Source organism: Streptopelia decaocto (genome assembly GCF_964273445.1).
Source record: "Streptopelia decaocto genome assembly, chromosome: 7".
In the NCBI taxonomy this organism is placed as follows: domain Eukaryota; kingdom Metazoa; phylum Chordata; class Aves; order Columbiformes; family Columbidae; genus Streptopelia; species Streptopelia decaocto.
Window position 1 is genome coordinate 54,318,013 of NC_138661.1, and position 28,000 is coordinate 54,346,012.

At 37.0% G+C, this 28,000-nt stretch overlaps 1 protein-coding gene across 1 annotated transcript in view; it reads right to left on the bottom strand.

The window, feature by feature from the left end:
* The window catches only part of OTOG (otogelin), a gene marked incomplete at its 5' end in the record, with an annotated part of 107,658 nt that overhangs the window by 51,290 nt on the left and 28,368 nt on the right, over positions 1-28,000 (bottom strand). The window contains 9 exons of the mRNA XM_082059239.1: positions 166-304; positions 4,552-4,659; positions 17,600-17,753; positions 18,795-18,838; positions 21,093-21,167; positions 21,664-21,829; positions 23,424-23,636; positions 25,074-25,198; positions 26,992-27,169. Of these exons, the coding sequence (XP_081915365.1) occupies positions 166-304; positions 4,552-4,659; positions 17,600-17,753; positions 18,795-18,838; positions 21,093-21,167; positions 21,664-21,829; positions 23,424-23,636; positions 25,074-25,198; positions 26,992-27,169 (1,202 nt within the window). The remainder of the gene's footprint in view (positions 1-165; positions 305-4,551; positions 4,660-17,599; positions 17,754-18,794; positions 18,839-21,092; positions 21,168-21,663; positions 21,830-23,423; positions 23,637-25,073; positions 25,199-26,991; positions 27,170-28,000) is intronic.

A 28,000-nucleotide genomic window follows, 5' to 3' on the forward strand; every position in this document is an offset into this window, starting at 1 on the left:
TTAGCAGAAATCTGAGCATATAATTATTATGTTATGTATTATTCAAAGCTTAAAAAATAGTATGTAGGGCTCAATAAAATGACAGATGGGAAATAAGTAGAAGGGTAGTTTTTAACAGGTAGTTTTTAAATCCAGTTTTGAAGAAGCTTTACAAAAAAGTCTCACCTTAACCAGGTAAACCTTGCAAGTTCCAACAAAGTCAAACGTTAGTCCATCAAATGTTCTGTAATGCCGATCCCCATATGCAGTACACATCGATGGGCAAGGATGGAAGGTGCATTGAAATGATCCATGCTGGCAAACACTGAAAAATGTATGACCAATAATGGTAATATCAACTGTAACCACAGACAAATGCTTACAATTATTGCACTGAAAAGAAAAAACCAAAAGCCATGCAAGAATGATGACTGTGGAGAGAAGCATTTTCAAATGTTAACTAAAAGCATCATATATAAATTGATTCTCTGGAAGAAAAAAAATGTTGAACGTATTGAACTCATACAGCCTGTGTTTCCTCCTCTTAGAATTTATAGGTTCTAAAATATTCAGACACCGAATGGGCATTTCTTTTGTTGAAACAACAAAATGCCACAATTTATTCTCTAGTAACTCACAACAATAATGTGCCACAAGGCTAAAGTTTGCTTTTTCAGCTTCTCACAAAAAATTTGTTTCTATATAAGCTGAATCTTAGAGTCAACAAGCAACGTGTCCTATTACTACAGTCTTGATTCACTCTCTGCCTGAATGAGAATTTCACTGAACTACAAAGGTAAAATTTCAGTAGCGCTGTTTTGGTACCTTAAAAGTACCGCGGTTTGGATTGTTGGGCTTTTTTTCAGATGCCTAGGTATTATAATCCCCAAACCCTAGACTAATAGTTTTGACGCTTTTAGAATAGTTCAATTTCTGTCTATGGCCACCTTAAGCATCAACATGTTTTTATCACACACACTAAACGACTGTCCAGACCTTCCTAAATTACCTTTGCTTTGTAACTGCCTAACAGCAAAGATTTGTAGCACTAGATACTATGTCTCTTTCTGCATTACCCTCTTACAATCTAAAAAACATCTTTGGAAATGACATAAGATTTATAAATAATTTCTAGAATTTCATTTCCTGTATCCACAAGTCATTTTTAGAATGTTATTTTTGTTTCTAAATCACCTGTACACTTAAACTTCCCTCAAAACCAGCAGAGCTGGTGTGCTGGTATAGCTTCACTGCAGGTATATTTTATAAATACAGGTTAAACTAAATATAGTATGTGATATAATTTTGGCACATATCTAAGTTTATTTTCAAAAATATTGAATTCTGAATTTCCTGATTAAATGAATGCTTCATATTTTACAAGTGAAGTATTAATCTGGCTTACAGGAATATTTTATAAATCACTGACGTTTGGCATCTCATATGCTGAAGCACCAAGCAATATGAAGTTTTTTGTCAGTATAACTTTTCCTTTTCTGTTCACATTTCTATCATATATGACAGAGTCAGAACACCACAGTTTTCGAAAAAAAGCAGCAATTATCTAGAAAATCTAGGCAGCTCCAATGCTTCCTTCCGTTGCCTTATTGTGTAACTTGCAGGAACCTGCAGTCATTTTCCAAGACTCCCCTTATCCCATCACTGACTTGCCCAACAGTTTGTGTTTTGTATAACTACATATATAAATACATTAAGCACATGGCTAAAATAAGTTCAAAGTACAACACGTGAGAAGTGTTTGCTGTATCAAAGCACAAGCAGATGGCAGTAGGACTTGTCCAGCTAACTCCAGTCACCCCAGAGCCGTACCTAAGGGAGAAACCTAATCAAGTTGATGGAGAGAGAGGTAAACAGAAGAAAAATATATTTGAACTGAAAGAATAAGGGCTGCTTCTCGTGCCCTCTGTGAGACATCAGGTTTTAGTTTTTCTCTTGGCCTATTCAAGTTGTCCTCCACATCCAGGCTCATGCAGAAGCATTTCCTAACATGTAAAGAGCAGGGAGATCCTTTGCATACTTTCTCAGGAGTTTTAGCACATTTACAGCCAGAAGGAAGGGCTTGAGAGGCACACAATGTCTTCAAAGTCCTCTGCACCCATCTCGTTTCATACTAAGTAAACTAACATTCAGTTACAGAATCTAGATCAGGGCCGTCAAACTCATTTTCATGAGCAGACACATCAGCCTCATGGTTGCCTTCAAAGGGCTGAATGTAATTTTAGGACTGTACAAATGCAGGAGTAGCTACATTTCTGTGGCCCCCAGTGAGAATGAGTTTGACATCCCTAATCTGGAGAGCCCTGGCTGGAAAAGCAGAGCTACTAGCATCTTCCAAACTTGAACTAGTTTTTTAAAAAAGTATTTCCAAGCACGATTTAAGAACACCAAAGACCCAATTCAGCAATTCACAGAGACTAACCAGCATTTGCTCCATGGTCTCAACACATGACAGCAAACCAGCAGAGCTAACTACACCACTCAGCTTAGCTTGCTCAACACAGTGCCAAAATGCTGCTCTGATACCTTCAGTTACTGTTATAACCTTTTGTATTTAATCTTGCTAGCACATGATAACAATTTCAGGCAGTTGCACTGAAAACCAAACTTGGGAAACCCAGAACCCCAGTAGAGTCAGAACCCAGAGCTTGGGCTGAAAGTTCCTGGCAGTCCACTGGTAGTTTTGCCAATTAAAGAAATTATTTGTCATTTTACTGTTCAATAGACAAGTCAGATTAATAGTCATGTTGTTAATACATCAGGCATTAATAGGATGATATTTAGTATCAATGCACACTATTTCTGTGCACTAAATATCACTATAGTTATTATAATAACTGTTGTGAGTGCCTAAGTGGGTTTGTTTGCACAGAAGCATTCTCATGCTTTGTATAAGCAAAATTACACCTTTCCTCAACATATCAAATATACCCCTACATAGACACATCACAATCTCAAGGACTGTCAACACTTTGCATAAAGCAGGGCTTGTTGCAGACTTCCCATCTTTCAGTGGACAACTGATTGCCAAAAAGCCATTATCACCATTATCACTTAATCTGTCTTCATTTCTGGACATGGAAGACTAGAAAAGCCATGACAATCTTAAGTATTTGTACATTAATTAATGGGCCTGGCCTCAGAAAAAAAAAAAAAAAAAAAGCCTAAATATTCAGTGTCTTTCTGCCTGTACTGCTGCTGCCTTTGGTGAAGTCTCGTACAGATTAAATGGGATATAACAGTTCTTTCTGATGCAAGCAATCCCACACCAGGTCCAATTGGAGAGGCCTTTGGAAATGAAGGGGTGAATAACCCGGGTCGCTTTACCTGCCTGCCCAGTGGAGATGGCTTGTAAGTCGCTTCACCAGTCGACCAAAGGGCTACAAATATCTTCTAGAGCAGATAGTGAGGACCTGACGAGAGGCAGAGGTAGGCAGTCAGCACGAGGCTGGAGGGGGCAACGACATCCAGACAAGGCAGTGACTAGTGCTGACCGGACCAGCCTTCACCATACCAGGCTGTCCTGAGCTGTGCAGGCCAGGAGCAGTAGTTTACCAGGTGACACCAGTTAAATGTTCCTGGTAAGCTAAAAGAAGGGGACAAAAGGAAGGAACTGCTCTGCTGAGAAGCTGAAGGCTACACCACTACCACAGTGTCTTGATACTTGACAATACGGCTGATTTTTCTGAGGCTCTGGTAAGACTAACTAATTAGTGCTGCTCAGTGCCAGCTTGCAACATCCAACAGTGGTCAGAGAAGAAAACAGGCAGGGACCATCGTGAAACAAGTTTATTCCAGATCATGCAAACGTGGTGTACTTTCACATCTTAGCTCTTGTGAAGCTCATGGAAATAGTAGTCCACCATGTTCTACTGAGAGTGCCCAAGGAAATTTTGTAGAGGTATGGGGTATGCATTGCATTTACAACACTGGATAGTAAAAGAAATAGGTTTCTCCATGTATTTGAGTGATCCTATCAACTCTTGTCTATTGGAACACTTCCTTTGAAAGCCAACTGATTCATCAGTTATCCACACAAGCAAAATCAGCAACCAATTCATCTGTTACTAAGCTCAGTACTCTCCTTAATTTATCATTGGCATATACTTATGGCCACAGGGTTATGTTTTGAGTCGTCAGACTGCTCAGATTCAATGCTAAATGGGAAAATGAATAAGAAGGAAGCTTTAACATATGCCACTCAGGTGTAATGTTAGAAAGATTTTACCTGCACTTTAGGAACACTGGCCAAGGAATGTTAATGTAGATCACCTTGACTAAAAAATATTTTTCTAAATCAAGCTCTTAAAAAAAAAAACAAAAAAAAAATCCCAAATCGCTGTTATTTTGTTAGGTAAAAGCCCCCTGAAACAACAAACCCTAAAAAAAAGAAAGTCATTCTGGTAGCTCTTTGAACAAATGTAAATACAAAATTAGGGTAAATAATTTACCAGAATCTGGTATGAAATTTATGATTAAGAAACATGAAGGAACAAATCGATCCATAAATAAACAACTAAAATTAAATAATCACCTAAATAGATCTCCGCTTACCATGTATGACAGGAAGAAATGACTTTGTCACCTGGAAAATACTCCTTTCCTTTCCACAAACATGGACATTCATCCACATCTAAGCACACATCCCCATGTTTAACAAGACTACAAAAAAAAAGGACAAAAAAAATACATTCAGCAGAAGTCCACCTGGTATCTAGATACAAAAATATTTTCTTAAACTTCTAAATTATTAGCATTATTAGTATTGAAAAGAAAACATTTAAAATCTTCTGAAATCAAAAAGGCATCATTTCATCAAAAATTATATGAACAATTCTGTGTTTTCCTTACTAAAGATAAAATAATCAGGTACCTGTGAAAGTGCTAGCACTCAGGGCACTAGTCCTTCAACCACCAGCCCTGTGAAGACTTATTTATTAACATACAAATTTTAAGGCCAAGGAAACTAATATTTTCCAGAGCTCTAAATTTCACCAAATTTCTTGCAACTCAGACAACTAGCTTACATTTAACTAAAGCCAAGAGATCTTCCATGAGATTAAGGTGAAAGAAATCAATGGCCTACTTATTCTACGAATTCTAAAATCAGAATTTCTTCTTGTTCCGTTTTTTTTTGGTATCCTCATGTAAAGAGATTTCATTTGCTGCATAGTTTTCCTATAGCTGTAATTACACCTCTGGCTCTGTGAACAATTTAATCAATATCAAACGAGGTATCCCAGTTGCACAAAATTGAGTACATATCTCTGTACAACTGTTATCTTCATGCAAGTAATCACAAATGTACTTACCTTTACTGGCAGAAATATCCTCACAGCCTTCAAAGGAGTTTTTCGTGATAACACAGATAGCCATATGCATAGCTATTTACAGTTCAAGACTAATATTATAAATTTGTGTAATATTATAAATTCATGTAATTTGTAATCATGACTCCCAGAGTAACAGATGAAAACTGAAGATTTAAAAAAAAACCTCTGAAAAAGATTCCACAAACTGAGAAAGAATAGATGAATTCTTGCCTGGCAGGACTAAATAAAGCAACCAATCTGAATTTTAAAATAAATATTTGTCACTTTAATAATATCCAGAAAAAAATTAAATAGAAGAGATAAAGAGATATTTCAAACAGATTCTACAAACAAATCTCATGAAATACACCATATTGAATTATTTTATTTAAAAAGCTATCTTTTCACTGAGCCCAAGAAAACTGTATTTCTTAGAAAGTCTGATTCATTTAAAAAAAAAACCCTGTAGTTCTATTGGATAGGCAAACAGGTATCAGTAGAGGACCTGAAGGTCCAATAACAGATAGAAGAGCACCTTCAATTACAAATCAATCTGTCAAACGAAAATTGTGAAACATAAACTCCTGATAAGCTACAGCAGCCTTTCACTCTAACTAATGTAGCTCAAACTTGTTCTGTGCTCTCTATCTGTTCCTAGACAAAATCCAATTTGATACAACATAGGAAACTGGAGCAACAAACATACTAGTTACACAGTAAAATAATTTCTTACAGCCACCATACATTCTGCAAACATCCTTGTTTCTAAATGCTAATTTTTGAAATTTATTTGTATTGGGAAATAAACAGTTTCTTAAAATGGTCCTGTTGGGCTGATTATCTTTTGTTTTTTACAAGGGAAGTTTGTTTAAAATTCCAGTAGCTGTCTGTAGTAATACGCATTTTATACAGGTTTTCCTGTGTTCCTAATAGTTTCCTGAAGAAAACAGATATGGCATTTCTAATGTTTAGCACTGTAATTTGGGCAGGGCCCTGCGCTATGGACAAGAGATGGCAGGTGTGAGGCGCATCCATGACAAACAGGCTGACAGCCCTGTTTTGTTTCCCTGTATCCAAAAGGAAAGATTTCATCATTGCATGTAGGATGGAACACTTTATTTACTCATATCAATGAATTAAAAACTTGTGTGTTAAGACTTAAGACTCTTCTTCAGTGTGTCATTTATCAGATGAAATTTTACTATTCGGTAGCTCTTCTTTAATTCCATTAAACTGGAAAACTGTAATTTTCCCCTCAGGGTATGTGAAGTGTTCTTTGTACTTATTTCAAGTATTGTGTCACCTGAAGACAATCAGCTGTGAGACTGAAATTCCCACTGGTTTAAAGCTGCTCAAAACTGAACAGAGCACATTCAGAAACAAAGAACATCACACCGACAAGGTAACACTAAATGCAGTTTTCGCCTCATGTTGTTACCCTGGCTAAAACAAGTGATAACAGCTTTCTCTCTTGTAAAGCCAAGCAAATGGATAAATTTCAGTGATCTAAGAACTCATCACAAGTACCCTACAGAGAGGCCTCGCACAGTTCCCCTTTGAAGCACCAGACATTTTTGTTGATGTCTGTATTTACTGTCCAACCTACAATGATCTGCGAAGACACAATGAGAGCTCTCACACTTTACCATGCTCAACATTCAGTTTCAATACTATTTCATTGTTGTCTATAGCTCTGTTCACTCACACACAAATATATAAATAGTCTTGGTAAAGGTATCATTAGAAGCAACATGTCTCTCATGAGTAAACAAACACCTATTTGCTTCTGCAAAACCCATAAATCCAGACCAAAACACTAAAAAATAACGCTCTCACAGCCTCCACTGGAGCAGTTTACAACAGGTTGTGTATTGCACGGCTTTTTCTTTCCACTGGGCAACAGGCAACCACCAACTGATTTATGCAGCCACAACACTTTTGCCCCAAACATCACATCTGCTCTCTGAGGGTTTCACAAATCTTCCCACAAAGGTCTGTAATAGAGTTTAAGGGAGGTAAAAAGAATGAAATAAGCATCAGCTAACATTTCTAACACTAGAATTCCACCAGCACCCACGACTTCCCCAACCAGAAAACAGGATAAACAAATCTTTCAAAAACAGCAGACATCAATGACATTCCTGCAGCACCTAATGGCTTCACTGTTTAGGCATAGAGAGTTACTATATTGCTGCTGACAGCTTCCTTAGTTGATTGGGGAGCTTTTCACAGTCCACCTCTTCCTTCCTCCTCAGCCCCTAGTTTACTACAAAGGAATACTAAGTAATTTTCCAGAATGCCTGAAGTGTTTTGAGTATCCTTGCTGTATCCCGTGTAACAACTGATTTTGATGCTTCAAATGGGATACAGTCAGCTTCCTGCACTCCTGCAGTTTTACCCTGTATTGGGAAAACCCCTCTGCATTCAGCTCTACCCGCTGGTGCTAAGCAGAGCGGGCCCTAAAAAAGGAAAATTCACAGAAACGGTAGTAGCAGCTTAAACACCAAACAAAAACAAAAGCAAGGAGTAGAATGACAGGAATTCATCTAGATTTCCATATTCTGCAACCTTTTCCACAGAGGCTTCTGAAAATTTGGCTCATCCATTGCCTGTGCCTCCTCTGAAGTCACCTTGAGCAAAAAGAAGCTCCTGCTTCCACACACCTTCTACTGATTGATGTGGACAGAAGAGGGAGAAATCATCTCACAGGTCTAATACTCAGAGCAGCATAAAACCTGGTTATAGCTTTTGCTGCAATGTCAGAGCAAAGCAAGCGAGGGACTCTGTCTTGACATCTTTCATTTTAAGGAGAAAAATACTATGGGAATTAAACAAAAATGACTGAAAGAATAAAAATAAGAATACTCTTATTAGTACCTTTTCTTCCCCTATAGATGTTTTATTTTTGTAGTTTGTGATGCATGGAAGGAACAAAACAAGAGAGCAGGGACTGAGGACCATCAGAAAAAAGTGGAAAAGCAGAAGGCAATATAAAAAGGTGCTTGAGAGTCTGAAGAGGGGTCTCCCCCAGCCCTGCATCAGGGCTCTAAGATGGGGATCACCCCAAAAAGCACAAGCGGTACATGTTGCACCCTCACAAGCAGCACATATTCCAAGGCGAGAGTGAGGGGAAGGAGGTCTGAGGTTTGTACTTGGTCCCAGCCTGTTTCACAAACAAGAGGTGCCTGGACTGCCACTGTGTTGGTGCGATGTTTGATACCTTTCTGTGTCATCTCAGCTGCACTTCATATCTACCAATGTTACTTCAGGGCTAGCACTCAATTTTTTCAAAGTTCAAATATTTTTAATTAGGTACACTAGATTAAAACCTCTCTCTACATGCCCTCAAATAGTACCACTTTCTTCAAGAACACTGTGGCCACAATTCAGTGCTAAATACCATGTAAGGCAGGACTTCATGGGAAGGTGAGAATTGCCATTTGTGACTAGCCAAGAGTGGCTGTTCCTGGTCTATCATCACTGGCTCTTTTGAAAATAATTGTACATTTATTTTTTATTAATTATGCTTTTGAGGAATTAATGTGTATTTGCAGATATATGTCAAAGTATAGTCCCAGTCTCTTTTTGTAATGAGAAGAATTTCAGAAAGTAACTCAAAATGTAACAGAACTCTTTCTTTCAAACCAAATGACAGAAAATTCAATTGTTGTCTTCTTTTTAAAAAAGTGGAAAAGCAGAAGGCAATATAAAAAGGTGCTTGAGAGTCTGAATGATAGTGGTGAACTTCTAGTGAAAATTGAATACAAGTACCAAAAAAAAAAAAAAAAAAAAGAAGGAAAGAAAGAAAGAAAAAAACCCCCACAGATTTGTTTGCAGCTACTGTAAACTAGATAGTAGGAGAGCAAGAGGGTTTTGGAAGTATTGCAAGAGTAAATAACAAGCACTAAAATATACCAACGAGAGCAGCAAGTTTGCAGAGCAGAAGAGGATGGAATATCACCAGGTTGTCTTGTTACAGCACTGCAATGGAGGCACTTTTACTCTTTGGAAAAGAACTCTAACTCAATACCTTTCACATACTATAATTCTATAGCCATCAGAAATAGAAATCAGCATAAAACCCAGTGTGGATAAATATGACTTCCTGAGGCATACAAACACAGAAACGTGTCCATATTTACCAGAAAAATATTAAATCTTCCTGAGAGACCTCTCCAAAACTCTGCCTAAACCAGAAAAAGATTAAAATTACTTAGTATGATAGCAGCAGCAGAGTCACAGTATCACAGTATGTTTGGGATTGGAAGCGACCTCAAAAGATCATCTAGTCCAATCCCCCTGCTGGAGTCATCCAGAAGAGAAGTGTGAACAGAACACTGCTTTTATTTTAATGCTAATAATAAAAAATTCTGAGCTTTACTTAAACTGAGAAGCAGGGGGTCTTCTGAAAAACAATACTAAACACATACCAAAAGGACAGGACTTCAAATACATATAAGGCAGGGTGTCAAACTCATTTTCACCGGGGGTCACATCAGCCTCACGTTTGCCTTCAAAGGGCTGAATGTAATTTCAGGACTGTATAAATGTAACTACCCCTACATATGGCCCTTTGAAGGCAACTGCGAGGCTGATGTGGCCCCAGTGAAAATGAGTTTGACACCTCTGATCTAAGGAGACATATTTTAAGACATGACACAGTCAAAGTATCTGATAAAAATCAGTTTTCTAAAAGTATTTGAAACTGATTTGCCTTCTTCCCTCATTATTAGATTTGTTTGTCCATAGATGCATTTATAAGATAACAAAATTGTTTTCGTTGTGCAAATTAGAAAGTGATGAATGTTCTTTTTTTCAGGAAAACCTCTGAAGAATGTGTTTAAGCTCCTTACATGTTATTTGATATACCACTTTAGAAATACAGTGATAATTTAGAAATTTTTGGAGGAAAAGCCTGGAGGAAAATTTCCTTTCTTAGTTACAAAACTTCATTACAACTACAGGATACTAGAGCTTTCAGTTTACTATCTTTTCATAGCTCTCCCTTTTGATAACAATAAGTGATAGAAAAAGACCTAAACATTCTAACTAGAGTAAACTGGCCAAAATTTACTACAGTCCAGGTTCAGCACAAAGGAGACCATTCTTTGCCATCAATTATAACAGTTGTCTACAGTGGTGAAGTCTTGGCCTACCACACTACAGAACATTGTGGTCAGCCTGGAAAGAGCAAGAGTACGTATTTCAACACTAACATCTAAACTTGGTCCCACAAATGCCTGTGATGTCTTAATGAACATAACACAGTGTGCCAATATGAAGTGTTTGGAATCTGGAAAAACAGTTTGCATAAACTTAGGTACCAAGAAAATTAAAATCCCAGTTAATGTTTTCCGTTCTGTGAAGTATCAACTACAAGCCACGTCTACAGACATGGCTGTAAAGTTGGTGAAATGAGACCTCAGCTTTTAATTATTTTCCCTGTTTGTTTGGTTGGGTTTTTTTCTGTTTGTTTGTTGTTTTGGGTTGGGTTTTTTTTGTTTTTCTGGGGCAGTGGGTTGGGGCAGAGGAATTTTTTTTTTCCTAAATTTACATAAAAAATTCTCAGAGATTCTAGTTAAAAAGGTGCCTCACACAGTTATAGACAATTACAGAATATAGCAAAGGTGTCCTGGTTTTGTTAAAAACAAGACCACTTCCCTTCTAGTGATTTTTCTTTCAGCTAAGTTCTTCTAGATGGCCGTACTTTTCTGAGTTTTAGCCTGCATATTTTTCCTAGGATGCTGTACTCAGTGCTGATAAGAAGACCAACGGAATGCTGAGGAAGCTCATGTTTAGATTTATTACTATGGTAGCCAAGAAAGACTGATAAGTTTTCCCACGTTCTGTTGTGAGAGGGGCGTGTTTGAGGAGGGGTGGATGGAACAGGTGACTAGAACTGACCAACTAAGGATCAACTGAGTATCCCATCCCATAATCATCATACCCCCTACATAAGAGGGTGATCACGAAGGTCAAGCTCTCTTTGACCATGGCCGGCATCTAGAGAGGACCCTGCCTGTCCGCCTGTGGTCTACAGGCCTCAGGCCCTGCATCCTGCAACCAGGTTCTGGTTTGCTGTGAAGTCCCACCAATGACTTCTGGGGGCCTGAGCTGCACCTGCTGGAGCCGCCAGCTCCGCAAACCCAGCTACTGCTGCTGGAGTGACGCCAACTCCACATCGAGCACTCAATATTGGTTTTGTGTATTTTGTATATATATTCTCTATTTATTAGTAGCATTAGTAAACCCTTTAAAACCTTCCAACTTGAAGTCTCTCTTCCTTCCCTATTATCTTCCCTATCATCTTTCCAATAAAAAGGAAAAGGGGTGGCAGGAGGTAAGAGGGTAACAGGGAGCATCTGCCCTGGTTTATTGCCACCTTGCTGTAATTCTTGACAGAAAGTAAAAAAAAAAACACTTTGATACTGCAATGTCATTTTGTATTCTTGAGGTTCAAAGAAACTCATAGGTCATAAAAATAAGTATACAACTTGGAAAAATGGAGAACACTATTTCAAAGTAGTATGTGTTCTTTCCTTGCTTAGAATTATGATCCCAAATTCTGTGTTCTTGGTCATTCAGACAGTGATATTGCATTATTTTTAAGAAGAGTCTGTTGACACTCCTCCTAAAATACCAAGTTGGGCAGTGGATCTTGCTGAGCTGTGAGAAGTTAAGTGACCTGGACCTACAGAAAACTGCTGCGAGTGCCCAACTGAGAATTAATTTATCCTCTTGCTCTACTAACATTGAGAAAAAAGGAAAGGGAAAAAAATAATTAAAGGGAAAAAGAAATAATTATGTCACTGAAATGAGGAGAAAATTACAGCTAGATTTTTAACCATGATTAGGAGAGAAAGTTTGGTTATGATTTAGAGTTCAAACAAAGTTAATCATGACAAAGATTTAGTAAAGTTCCTAAATACTGAGAAGCTAGCAGGGACTTAATGATTTAGTTTAACAGTATAGCAACTGGTTTAATTAACACAGCTTATAGAGAGGACAAAACCATAAAAGGGAAAAAAAGTGGAAGATCAAATAGGTAGGTAACACTATAAGGTAGTAACAGAAGTAGTAGAAATATTTATTGTTTGTATTTGTGGCAGTATATCTTGTAAGTTACTGACATAACCCTCAAGATTTGTATTTGTTATTCATATGTAGGGGCTGAAGGGCCTCTTGCTTTTCATGGCAAGATAGAGTTAATGTACACTGTATATGGAAATTAATAAATATTTCCATTAATGGAAATATGGAGTGATAACATGATCTAAAATTAATACTAATGTATATTATGAAACAATTCAACTGAGTCAGTCCAAATAAAAGCCTCTGTCTTCAAAAAATGACAGTGCTATTCTTGTGGTAGGTCTTGAATGAGGTGCTTGACAATAAATGGATAAAAAGAACATACAGCAGGTGTACCCCAATGTTCAGTTTTCTGTTCTAGTAGAGATATTTTGAAAGATGCAGTTAGTTCTGTAGAAAGTTTTTAAAAAGCTCACATATAAGGAAGAAAATTCCTTATACCAAAAAACCCAAACTGTTAATACCTTCTAGTTTTGTTGTTTGTGGGTTTTTTGTTTGTTTTTTGTTTGTTGTTGTTTTGGTTTTTTTAATTAACATATAATCAGTTTTACAAATTTTAATATATTCTTCATCATAGTAACATTTTTTGTTGGCTATTTCAGAGCATCAGCTAAGATGAGGAAACAAGGAGCAGAAACTACCTGCCGAAATTTAGCCATAAAGATACATTTGTCCTTTCTTTAAACCCCAAAGTGCTACGAGAACCCACTATACTTAAGATTAATCCATCAGAAAAAAAAAATGGATGACAGGTATCAGATTCAGGGTGTGCAGCTTAGCTGGACTGAACTAATATTGCTTAGTTCATGCACTTTGGCAACTCCACTGCTCCATGATGAGACAGCCATTCAAATTAGTGTTGTAAGTTCTGTAATTTCTAACATTTTTATATATTAAAAAAAATGACCTCTGGTTATTCTGAAGGGCACTCTATTAAGAGAGGGGGGAAAATGGCTTTTTTAAAGGCATGGTATTCATTATATCCAGTAGAGCCTGTTCTATATAATGAACCATGACACAGACAAACTTGTAATATTGACACATCCTATCTCTCAAATCAATTAATCAATATTTCAAAAGCATTGTGAGGTAATCCTTTAACAACAAATCCTGTGTTCAATTTTCAGTCTTTTTTCATTTCTGTGTGCCTCTTAGGACAACACACAGGGAACACCTGCAAATCCCTTCCAGGGATCCTTGGCAATGCAACACAGAGTTTGTTCCTGCAGCCCCAAGGATTACACGAGTCCTTCACCACTACTACTGGATCACACAAGAATAATAGGGAAGCTGCTCTAAAATGCTACTGAAACTAGGTAAAATAGTTAAGTATGCAACATGATTTTGGCCTCACTGCTGCAGCATTATGGTTAATAAATTCCAAGACATACAACCATACAAAACAGCACCAAGTAGCCACCAAAGTGCCAGCCAACTCTCAGCTATAAGTTTAAAAAAACTATATACATTGTATATACAGTACAGGGGTGTTTTTTTATACTGTACACTATATAAAGTCAAATCCAACTCATGCTGTAGTCAAGGGTAAAATCAATGAGGGAAGTGAGAAAACACAAGTTTATTTGGGAAAGTGACTGGGGTTTTTTGACAGCAACAATAAGAGCAGGTCATAAGGAACAGTGAACAGGAGGTGGCTGTTTTGGAAATCATTAACGGTCTGACTGGAGACCACAGAAAACTAGTGGAACAGGACAGGCACAAACCAGCATATCTACATTTGTGGTAAACATGTCACACAGTATGCAAAAATATGGGGAGATACTACTGCTTTTTCTCTGTCTTTTCTCTTTGTTTCTTCTTCAGTCTGATGAAAGACTGTGTCATTGTCTCAAATCATGCATATATAGTGTAGTTAAAGAGTGAAAAAATTTCAATCATAGGAACCCAGAAGCAGAAAGTATAATTGAAAGATTGAACTTGAAAAATTATTAACTGTGTCGTAAACATAACATTACTTATTTTTCTGAAATGCAACATGGAAATACAGGAAATTGCCATTGATACAGTGACAGATTAAAAACCACAAAATCTTAAATACTACTAAATATGTCAGCCAAGCCAGGTGGAACAACATGAGGATGTGTGTTCCAGGAGAATTAGTGTTCTACCTCAATCACACCTAAAACAGAGGGAAAGTATATGATCATAATTTTTTTATACTGTAAGAACTGTAACCTGTTGAATGGGAATGATCTCCTTTTAATTTATATATTTAGAGCATTGTTACTGACATCTGAATTTGACACTGCAGACTAAAAAGGTCAAATGAATCCTCCTCAGAGAACACTGCTACTTTTCACTATGATTTACTTGTTTTGTATTTAATATCAATTTTATGCAAGTTCCACTTGAATGGACTCTAAGCACAACAAAGAAGGAATGCTAGAAACAGTAAAGTATTTGAAAGAATATTTCACTCTCCAGACACTAGAAAAATAGACTGAAAAATAAAAATATTGCCCTCTTGAAATCTTAACCTCTCTTTCTGCAAATACAATTTCTTTCAATTTCTTTGTGTTAAATATCTTTCACAGTACCATTGAAGAATAATCATCCCACTAAACAGATTGGTAAAATCCTTCCTCCTGAAAAAATGTAGCTTAACTCTGATGTATTCACTTTTCTACACCAAGTTCTTTTTCATTAGTTTACCTATATCAACCAAAACTAATCAAACACATTAAACCAATTTAATCACTGCTTAAATCGGCTTAGCTTACAGAAAATCAACAGAGCTGAACTGATGAAAGATCTCGAGCAGGAACAAAAGCATGAATAAGGGAATGAAACTTATGCTCTCAGGTAAAGAACTGATTTAAAAAAAAACTCCGTAACTTTTAGCCTTATAAAACACACAATATCACTTCAGTTTTATATTTCCCCAGTCAGAAGTGATTGCCTAGAACGGTGATTTTGAAGTTGAACAAACTCACAATGCATTTGAATCCTGCACTGCTTGAACTGTCATGAACGTAAGATAAGATACTGTTCAAAGGGAATGGTATTTGTTCCAGCTTCCTCTTCCAACAATTAGGTCCTCTCCTGGTCTTACTGTGTTGCCCTGACTCTCATGTGATCAATTCGCAGTACAGATCAGATCACTGGAGTGTGAATTCAGTGACTGACTTAAAACACTAGGGCAACTCAGATCCAGCAGCTTCTATTCAAAAGCAACTACTATTAAAATAACTAATACATTAAGATTTGTTCTTTAAATGAAAAGCCTGAGTAATTAATACATAGCAGAAGTCTCTTGTGTTTCCAAAAACACACCTAAAACCACACACCTTCAGGATCATTTTAGTTTTCCTTAAAGCAATCTCAAATAAAAATACGAGTATATATGCAGTATAGGGCCACCAGGGCCAAATATTTAAAATATACCAGATTGGACTAGCTTGCAAGTGACTCTCTAATGGAAAGAACTGAACAGTATTTACAGTAATTCTCTATTTATTTTAAAATAAATACACAATTCTTGGATTACACTTTATATTCCAAATCATGCAGTTTGTGATCATGGAAGCAAGACGCTGGCATGTTAAATTTCACGTGAAGGCACTGGCAAAACCTAGAAACTTGCTCCCTTGTCTTTTGAGGAACTGTCCCTCAAACACTGCATAAGCACTTCCCTGTCAGCCAGAACCTGGCACTATATGTTAAATACATAGAAATAAACTAATACTTTGTAATTTCTGCTTCATCGGTATAGATCAATATTCTGGGTTTACATCCTAGACTTGTGACACCATTTCCGGGTTCCATCCTAGCACTGAGAATAAAATCCTACAAAACAAAAATGCCTCTCTCTACCCCCTGAAAGAAAAAAAAACAAACAACAAAAAAATTTGTGTCAATATCTCTACAGGCAGTGCACACCCATAGCAGATGAGAATTAAGTTTGCTGATGTTATGGTAAACACAGAACTTCTTCATTTTGTATTTCCATCTCCAGGAAACAATCAAACTCTCGCTTGTAACTATAAAAATGTATTATCAGAGCTTTGGGATCACTGATAGTTGACACTGAGCCTTCCAATGCTAAAAAACATTTCTATTGCTTAAATTCCAGAACTAACTTACACCAGGATGCAGCAGAAATATTCACAATCTCAGTGGTCATGCACAGCAAAATATTAATAGATCATGTAAACTTTTTATTCTCTGCTCAACTGCCTGCCATACAGCGTTGCTGTAGGTAACTATTGGCTTTGAAGACTATCAGCCAGGTCCAACTTAATGAGTTTTTGCAATTCTGAAAATGTCTGCCTTCAGTTACTTTCAAAGTCTATCTTAACACTGCACTTTTTCACCACGGTACCATACTGTGAGTTGGACTAAATACTGGCTCCATTTCATGTGAATAGTTTGGCATGTCACGTTAAGGCAAAAAACAGAAGTCTGAATAGCAATCTTTTACCATAATACACAAAAATGTACACATAAATAAGTTCACAGACTTATAGATGTCAACTGAGCTGTTTCAGCTCAGTTCGACTGAGGATCTGGCTTTTACTCTTCATTTTGAAGAGGCTCTCCAGGCATAAACAGTAATTTTATAGTGACAATACTCAAAAACCTCAACCTCTGTGCTTAAGAGAGTAAATCCCATAAAAACCAACATAATTTAAACACATAATTGCTACTTCTATATTAAAAAAAAAAAAAGCTCAGCAATACAGTGCTTGATTTGAAAACACAATAGCAGTTCATCTGCATGTTTTCAGCATAAATACCCAAGACTACAAATATCCTTTTGAGTGAAGGAATACTGAAAATAATGCCTAGGAATCAAGAAATAAGCTTCCTGCAGTGAAGTGTCCGAATAAGAGCTTAGACAGCTGAAAAAAATTATCTAGGTAAACATGATTCTGCTGTAGTACAGGAATTATATCAAATAACTCCAATGCCCTTTCTATATTCCTGTTATTTAGCTTTTATTATTGTGAGCAATTAGATCTTTGGCTCCACCTGCATCTTGGTTTATTATTTCTTACACCTTCAATGGCCCGTATCATTGTGTGGTGAGCCTTCACGAGTTGGTTTCTCACCCCTCAACACCTCAAATTCTCCAAGTAGAAATGTGGTGTGTCCTCAGCAGAAGTAATTACTCGATCAGTACTGAAGGTAGTCACCTATGTTTGTGCATCAAAAGATGCAAATCTATTTGTACTCACCCTGGTGGGCAAACACAACCTGAAACGCAGGGAAGGTGTGCTGAGAAAGTGAGGTTTAGCAGCTGGTTCTCACAAGTTCTCTCTCTGCTGAGTTCAGGATCAACTTGTGGATTACTGCAGTTAATAGAAATCTGTCCAGCTGGGCAGCCGTGCACTGGGGGTGGCGGAGAAATGACAAACACATTAGTCTTCACATCTGAAATGTTTTATTTCATAAAGGTGTGCAACAGATTCAGAATATGTACACAGAATATATTACACGCAAAAGTGTAACATCCAATTGCCTGTCCCACCTGAGCACAGTTAGCTTCATCAAACCCCTATAGATCTCATATAAAATACTGAAATGGATATATTTGTTTAGTAAGGGACATGATTTTCTAAACAGTCAGGTATCAGCCCTCCAAAACAGACATGCAAACTACTGCCAGAGAAATAGAAATAGACAAAGTGGTGGCAGTGTTTTATAGTGGTTTTGGTTGTTGCTGGGTTTTTTGTTTATTTATTTATTTATTCGAGAGAGACGCTCTGGATAATTGTCCAATCAGTACAACCACCATCTTCAAGTACATGGGGAACAGATTTCTGCTAAAAGCCAGAGAGTTGGCAATTCTAGAACTGAAACCTCAAATAAAAGTCTCATGGAAGTAAAAGAAGCATCATAACAGTATGGACAATAATACTTAATGACATATAAAATATACTGTAATAGGAAAAGCACTCGTTACATTCTTTTTCTTAAGCGTGACAAAAGAAACATTATATTTTCATATTTCAGTTACTCAAAGAAAAAAATATCTGTGAAAAATTACTGCCAGCATCCAGTTCCTACAACCATCTTCTAAGAGCCAAAGCTAACCTGTGTTTGTCCTACTGAAATGCTCCTTTTCATCATGCAGCTAAGCTTGTTTATATTAGCAATCTAAAAAAAACCAAAACTAGTATTTTAAAGTTCTGGGAAAAAAACAGTTGCTCAGATTTGACAGCATTTTGGACAATTATGCTGCTGCTTTGCACCAGCCTTGCTTTCAGTCACACAAATATATAATTCCCAAATTACAGATCCCCTCCTGCAAGTTATCCATTTGTACATCTAGCACAATCTTCTAATGCAGATAAGGGATTCCACGGTGGAGACTGAACTATAAATATTAATTGGACTTGAAGTATCTTTTCCCTGTCTATCTTCACTCACCTATTATGTTGTTATCACAATTCATTACTCCATCTCTGCAATGACTGCAATAAAAATACATTAAGATGTAATGAGAGCCAGGAAGATCTGAAATATTAATGTGTTCTGTTTAATAATGAAGCATTCAGTATGAATAAATAAAAAATAACTGTATAAATATGTTTGCATTGAACATTTGAACTGTGGATAAAGTGGGCATTGCCTTAACACCTAAAGAACATTAATTACTCTTCAAATTTTTGCTTTCTGCATAATATTACTACAAGTTAAAATGTCTGGGCTGACATTAAAACAATAAAGAAACACACCACTATACTGTTCCCAAAGACATCAGTGCATAAGTATAAACCAAGCCCTGTACATAACGGAATCATCATAATCTAAAAAAAAAATAAATGCAATGAGCAACAGCAGCAAAACAAAACCAAACCTAAACACACACGTGTATATGTCACAACAAGCCCTGAGTATGTACTCTTACATGAACATTCTTAACACTACTATAAATGCTCCATTTTCCTCATTATCAGCTTAGAAGTCTGCTGCAAAGCAAGCTACTAGTGTATGTGACTATCTTGACAACACCAACAGTTCTAAATTATCCCACAGTTGAAGGTAAAACCCGTGTTGAATATAATACAAACACAATCTATTGTGACCGCAACAATTTTTTGTACTGAACTGGAATGACTTTTCTGCAAGGAAAATACATTAATATAGACTGACAACTTTGTCTTTTCTCAGCTGCTCCTGAATGGATGTCCACGATCCTCACCGATCATGAACAAACTAGCCATGTTTGAAAGACTTTCGTCTCAACAGATCTGTGTACAGCCTTATTAAGACATGTCAAAGAAGTCATGACTAAATAGAAGATAGGGATCTCTTACTTTATCTTAAAGACTCGTAGCTGTATACCAGTAGATACATTTAATTAACACATTCACATGAGACATAAGCTGTCAGATCCCAAATACCTCCACTGAAATAAACAAAGATAATTTTCACCTGTAGTACTTTCTAAAAAAGAAAAAAAAAACAGTAAAAAAAGGCATTTCTGGATGATGCCATGATCAATGTGCATTCAGCCAAATATTCACCATAGTGCTTAGCATAATTAGCTAAACTAGACCCTGGAGGAGGAGGCTGAAAGGAAACAAAAGAATCTAGCAGGAGAAGCCCTTTCCCATGACTGCCAGCGCTGTCTGGCACATATTCCATGAACAGAAATATCCAGGAAGGCAGGCAACAGCGCACCCAAACTTTGGACAACCCCATGGCCAGAAAGGGCTGCCCAGTACTCTCCAGAGAAACCGCCCTAAAGTGAATATAAACTAAGTTGACAATTGTAATCATTTATAACAATCATCATTCATGGACACTAAGATGCACAAGAGTGAGAATGAGTGGGTGTTTTTCCTAAGTGTCACCATTGCAACAGGTGTCTGACAACATTAATGTCTTACTGGCCTTTACAACAAACCAAAGTATTACGCTGATCTATCACAGACATGACTCTGTCTGTTCTGCTTTTAGTAAGTGCTGTGGTTTTAATTAACTGATACAGGCAGTGAGAGCTCAAACCTTACTTCAAGAAAAAGAACTCTGAAAGCTTTTTTTTACAGAACTTGTCCACATTATTTAACCTTTTCCAGACAAAACTAATTCTTGAAAAGGATGCGTCTGGCAGCAGCCAGAATACTTTAACAAGTTATCTTCTTTAATGGCATGATTATAATGATGCAAATGGAAAAGCAAAGAGACAAGAACAAATGCTAAATGTAAGGAACAGTAACAGAAATGCTTATTCACCTTTGGCTGCAGTTGACAGTTACTTGTGTTGTTTCTTAGTCAATAAAGTCACATTGCTCTATACTAGCAGAAGACAGATTCTTAATAATTCTTCATAAATGGATTTACAATCTGCTACAGGGAAGGAGAATAGCAACGAAGGCTTGGCTGAACAGACTTGAATGGACAATCAGGAAATGTCTGGGGTTTTCTAGAGCTTTCCACATTAGTATGGGTCTACAAAATCATAGCGGCTTTTCTCTCTACTTTGCACTTCAGTATACTGGATTATAAGCACAGCAGCCTGAAAACCTAACTTCTTAAGAAGATCTGTCTAAACACGCATAGAAAACTGATGTAGGTTTATTCTGTATGTTTCATAAAAACAAATAAACAAACCCCACACAAAAACACCACCACCACAACAGGGTAGGCAAAATTATTTGACAGAGCTCTTAAAAAAAGCAAACACCATTTAGCCAGGAAAAAACATGTTTTGTACCTTACCATTTACCCAAAGATGTCATGACATTTTCTCCAGGGGGATAGTCAATTCCTTGAAAATAACAAGGGCATTCATTTCTGGAGTAGAGAAAACAAAACAAAACATGCAACTGTGATTAATTGAAGGAAGAAACAAACTCCCCTTGACATAATTGCTGTGCAAAGTTCAATTGGTTGCTTTGTTGGTTTTGGTGAGGTTTGTTGTTGTCGTTTTATTTAATACAAGAAATTGACCTCAGTAACTACTGATGCATACTGCCATATAATTCGAGCACATTCCAAACCCAATCAGTAACAAAGCAGAACCTTTACACAACGGTGAACACCTTTTGTATCTCTTGTAAGCCAAAAACCAGACAATATGCAACAACTAGCTTTGGTGATGCTTGATGAGTGGCAGTACTATAAAAGCTTTTTGTGATCAACACACAGGTTCTGTGTAAGTCTAAGATCCCACCAAGTTTACAGATTAATAGTATCTACAAGGTTACATGTTTATAGTTTTTCACTCTGACTTGCAAATGCAGTGGTTTAAAACAGTGAGCGTGACTATTAGAACTGCAACTTTACCTACCTCTGTACACATCGGTCCGTCTTGGAATTCAAATACATTCCAGAGGGACAAGCACAGCCTTCAACACAATCACTGCTGCATGTCTCTGGCACAGACAGCGCTTGGCAGGTTCTGCCACACATAGATACACAAGTACTGTACTCCTTTGTATCTTCACATGAAAGAGCTGTCCAAATGAAAAAAACCTCTCAAATTACAGTGCAAAAGACTCAAGTACCTCCCAACAGTTTTCTGATAAACATCTCCATTCTTTCATTCCCCATCACATTAAATTCCACTAAAATTGCTCTCTTGGCACTATGCTGTGTAAACTACACAGATGTAAATCTGCAGTAATAACAAGTACAATAAAGTCTGCATAGTTAATCTAGATTTACACTAGGGAAATCAAACAGTTGAAGCTTTTTCCCCCGCCTCTAACAACACTTGGCTCTTGTGCATGGACTTTAGGAAATTGACAGCATCTTAAAGAAAACACTAAAAGCAATAAATAAAATGTGTGTACTTTGCAGATGTTGCACAATAGCATTTGACATTTTCTTGTACATATATCCTATAAAGTTCTACTTAAAAAATCCATCTGTAGTTCTTGAAATACTAAAAAGATTCACATTTTAAACCCCACAAACATGACTTTAAAAATATATTCTATTAAAACTTTGCTTCTAAAAAAACCCAAAATTAAATGGTTTGAACAATTCATCGAGTCACAGTGTATGCAGCCATCCATGCCATAATGACTACAAGTAAGCCAGTCTTTTCAGATATACATACAGATACTCCAACTTGAGACACCTAAGCTGGACCAGCTTTCCAAAATCCTCTTTATCATGCATTACAACATGGATAATTACATTATATGATCAAAACTACCAGATGTTAAATTCTTGAGTGTTCCTTAAAAAATATTTTCAGCTTTGTTTGTAGAGCCCAATCTACTGAAACATCAAGTGTGTCAGTTTAGGGCTGTTTTATAGGGTTTCCAATTCCACAATTTAGAAAAAAAAAAATGTACATGAGGGCACTATGTATCCTATCACCATCTTCGCATCACTAAAAGTTCATATAAACTAAAGAATTTAATAGTATTATCCCACTCCTTTACTTGTGAGGCATTACAGGGCAGATAACAGAGATGTCACTCTTGGCTGTCTCTACACTCTCTCTATTCTTCTATTCATTTGAAATTAAATATCAACAACACCAATTCTCTACACTTATATCAGCACTCCATGTATGTCGGTATCACTAACAGTAAGAAAATAAACTACAAGAGATTGTGAGATAGCAAAAGTTGACAATAAACCAGCTAAAACTGCTTAATACATCATCATTTTTCATTTCAGTCATTTAAAGAATTAGATAAACCTAGCATCTATGAGAAAAAGAACAAATCTATTTACCTAGCTCATGAATAATATCAACATGAGATATTCAAAGCCACATAAGAGATATAGACATATTTTTAATTCTGTATACATTTGAAGCCTTTCGACTACTGCAGAAAAAAACCTTCGCATTGTTTCTTAAGTCAAAAGAACTAAAAAAAGCCAACTATAAGGAACAATCCTCTAAAAACACTGGTACTAATTCTGTCTTGACCAAAAAAAACCAGAACCTTGCCCTGTACACAACAGATCATGCTAGAATTAAACCTCTTCTCATTTAAAAGATTATACTGACTTGATTTTATTTTCTGATTCTCATTCTAAAGTCCTCAAACAGTAATTATTTAAGACTTGGAGTTAAAGGCAACTCACCACAGTCTGGGACTCCTCCTCTGAAATCTATTACAACTCCAAATCTTCGGCAATGGTGAGCGTAATGGGCCAGAGCAGAGCAAAAACAAACCTGTCCGCATTTGCACGTGTCTCTTCTGCACTGCTCAAAATAGGGAACAGGACTCAAATAGGGGTAGCATGGAGCAAAAAGTTCTTTCATAAGGATGCTACAAGCTTCCGCTGCATAAGAGGCTACACAAACAGATTAAACACTGTGTCAGTGAGGGAGTTTTAAAGACTTGGAATAAAAAGTGTTTCTATACAATGGAACTGATCACGATTATATACAATTGCCATATATATCTTTCTGTCTTTGATGTCTATACAACTGTATGGAAGGACAGAAAATAACTTAGCTGCTCATGGTTTTGAACTTGTTCTGGGAGTTATTTATGGTATGTGGAATACTTTACAATACACAGACAGTGCCTACATACAGTCTATCTTTAAAGTGGTTCATGGACGTGGGTTAGGCAACACATGCTACCCAGTGCCTTTCATAAACACATAGGACCACATGTCCCTTCAGTTTAAGTCATTCCCAGAATTTCAGAGCATAATCTGCTGTTACGCATTGTTTCAGTTGCATAAGGCTGCAACTGCACCCAGAGCTGCTAGTTTGGGGTAGCATTATCACACAGGAAAACAAGAATGGTATCAAATTGTACATAGGAAGCTCCAAACACAGCACTCACCTGAATATCTTAATTCTGAATATATTAAATAATTGTGCAATAGTGGTCAAAAGAAATAATACATTATATTAGCATACTCAGAAAGATATAAATGTGTATTTCCCACAAAAAATAAGAGAGATGCATAACTAGGACTTCAAATTTCCTTTTCCACAATTTCTGACTTCCTGTGCAGGTCTCTTTTCTCTACACTCAGGTCCAAACCCATTGCCAAAAATGCAGCTTCTTAGTGCTGCATATTGCATAAATACTCAGAAGACAGGATGATGATGTAGCAGGAGTTGTGATGATTTCCTAGCGCTGCTGAAATTACAGGCAAAACCTTAGTATTTTACTTCTGTATCTTGCCTAAAAGTGTAGAATCCATGACAAGAAGCGGTAGGAACTGTGAAATGGATATAACTGATGATCTACAAAGTTCAGAGTGATTAAAGGTCTAGTGACCATCTGTGGTCCTCATGGCATCAACCACTAGCATCATTCCCCAGCTGTACCCTTCCAGCTGAATCTAAAGGCTGGGAATGCTAATTATGTTTCTCCTACTCATTCTCCTTAACAGACAACTAAAATAAAATGTTTCATTGTTTCAGTATTTTCAAAAATGAATACTACAATACTTTTGAGTCTCCATCTTAACTAGCAGCATCAGCAATGTGAGACATACCAGCAACCTTTAATGCACATCTAGCTTTACACATTGTAGTTGCATATCAGAAATAAAAAGGGGGCATTCCAAGTGCCTCTGCAAGTATCAGAGAATACTTAAATAATACAATACGTGATTTGTTAGGGTGTTGAACTCAACAAATGCTACCTATAAGTATTAATTTTTTCAATGGGTAGGACTGGTTATTACTGATCCAGCTAGGAAAATCAGCACAGATGTAACAAGTCAAAAAGCATTTGTCAATAACAATTGACATTCACTGCCCACCTGCCTGCAGATGAACATCACATGGATCCATTTGCGAACTATCATGCACAAGAACACATGCCGATGAAGTTCTCCATGTGTTTCCAAACAGCTCTGGGGTGCTTTCAGTTACTCCAACTGGAGATCTTTTACAAAACAGAAGTCAGCCACAAAAGATACAGTTAATTTACAGAATGGTCTCAGTTCTACCACCGCCTTTTTGAGCTCCCCTTCCACTGCTCCATATTCTCAGGCATTCTCCCATAAAGCACTGTCAGCTTAAGTTTCAAGCCTCTTCCCTTTCTCTCCAGGCAAAGGCCCAGGAAAGAAAGAGAAGATTGGCTCTAGAGCCATTAGATATTCTGTAAGGAAAGACAGATCAAAACAGACCAATTTTTACAACAGACAAGGAGGGAGCACCACTGTCCTGAAAGTCTGTGCTCTTATTCATACTTCTGTCTCCTCAGTGATATCTGATCCATCTTTATCTCTCCTCTACCTATAATTTTCTGTCTCTTCCCAGGTAGCTGGCTGCCCAGGCTCTCTAGTCCCTTCAAGAAAGAGGAAGGAACAGAAATCCAAGGGGCCAGAGATATAACTGCAAAAGCAATTGGATAGATATCCAGGTAAGCAGATGGACAGCAGAAGCTGAAAGGTAAGACTTTGATGGAAATAACCAAGGCACATTAATACTGTACAGGGAGACTGATTGAAACCATTTAAATACGGGATGTTACAGCCTATGGAAAAGATTGCATTAGGCATACAACCAGTAATATTAATTCTGGGAGAGCAGGTTGGGTGTGGAGGCATTGCAAAAGACACCACGCTCCATGGCAAGTCTCCCAAATCTCATGTGGATCAGGTGTTTTGTGTACATAGCAAGATGCTTGCACACTATGGTTGGTGTCACATCGCAGCACAATGTGTAAGTTCCTGTAGTTAAGGGCCTTTTTCACAAATATCAACTATTGAACAATTTCTCACTTATTTGAGGACAAGTCCAAAGACTGTCATCAAAAACCACAGTACAAAGCTTCCTTGCTTCAAACAGAAATGTTTTAAGCAGTTTTACGTAAGTAATATCTCTGCACTGAGATCCTGTCTATATGTTTCCTAGTCTCATTATAAACAATATTCTGATAATACTTTTTAAGATAAAAATTGTTCAAAAATCCACTAGAATACTTATGTGTGTGCATGTGCTTTAAAAGGGATCCAATAAGGAAAGTTTTCCCATTTTTCTATTAGTTTTGATTTCAAAAATTCAACTGTTGAGAGAAAGATGTTCTCCTACTCTTTCTTTTTTTTGGTCAAAGAACTATTCTGTCATGATCTAAATTCATGTTCTCCTTCTCCCACTTCCATTAGGCTTCTTGATCCTCTGGAAGTCAATTTTCTTTAGAATCTGTAGGAAATATGCTGCAAGGAAGGTGAACAAACAGCTGTCTTGCCAGAGGTGCTCAGGCAGCTCTGACCACCTTTCACTGCACCACAACAAAGCAAAGCTCAGGCGACAGCCAATTCCTGTTGCTGGTGTGCAGACACCGAACAACAGAGGCCGTGTCGGAAAGCAGATCAGAACTTGCAGCAGAAAACAGGAGCTGGAGAGACAGAAGGAGGTTTGCAGGGAGGTGGAAAGTTCCTTAAATAGGCCATTTCATGTTTTCAACAAAACTTTTTGGATAAACCAGCACTTATGAGCCACATACATTTAATTGTATTTTTATATTAAAATATTTTAAGCAAAACCTGGATTGATATACTGGAGTTGAACTTACAGATTTTCTGTTAGCAAACGAAAACCTTTTATCTATCTCACTAATACAAAACTTCAAATTAAAATTTTCTTGGTATCTATCCATTCAGTACATGCTTAATCCATTCTAATTGTAGATAGTTATATACTGGCAAATAGAAATCTTGTAGCTTTTCGTACAAAAAATCATCCTCTGTATTTCCATTGAAGGTTCCACAAAGGCCCACAGTGTCATCTTTCCACCGTCCATCAGCTTGAAGATAAAGCCTCAGTCCTTCTCTGTCATACAGTATCTGTAATCCAATGTGTGTCTTTACTTGAAGAAATAGAGAGGAGAGTTTCCGTATTTCAAATAACTCTGGTGAGTAAAAACAGAGATTGTTGAAAGGCAAAGGAAACCTGCTTGTAATTTGCATTTTGTCTCTTATCATTTCACTGTTTTAGTTTTATGTGATTTAAATGTAAATTACATTTTCTCACTACTAATGCCCTATTTTCACCTGATTGTTGATTTCTCACTAAATGTTACACTGATTCAGACTTTAAAGAAGAAAACAAGAAACTTATGACAGTCACCACACTTTTAAAAAATGCATCCGAAGTTCACTGGAATATTCATAAAGGTTAACTAAAAGCGAATCACTTGAAAGATACAAACATTGCAGACCATTTATTTTAGACAACCTAAACCTAACACCAGCATTGTGTTGCCTGTATTAAAGCCTTTTCCTGGGAAACTCCCAGAGCCAAAGCCACACAAACATCAAACGTGCTAATAATTCACACATAAAGCTCTCACTGAAGTCAACACTGAATCTCTCAGAACACAGTCACATATACATATGTGGAATACTTGACAATATCTTCCAGAGGTAGAGATTTAAAAACTCAAAGCAAAAAGAAAAAAAAAAAATATTTTCTCTGAAAATCCGTAACTTATCTGTAAGGGGTAGGAGTGCTCCTTCCACTTAAATTTACTCGAGTTGCTTACAAAAAAGGGAAAAAATAAATTATTCAGTCAAGAATCAGAGAAAATAATTTCCCTTCAGAAAAGAACTAACCTTGAATATGTGAAGGATGGCATTTGAACTTTAGTTAGAGACAGAACATAATCTTAACGTAAGAGACACTAGGCTAATACAGCTACTATATAACTCCTACCATCAGTGTAGAAAGTACATCAGCGGTT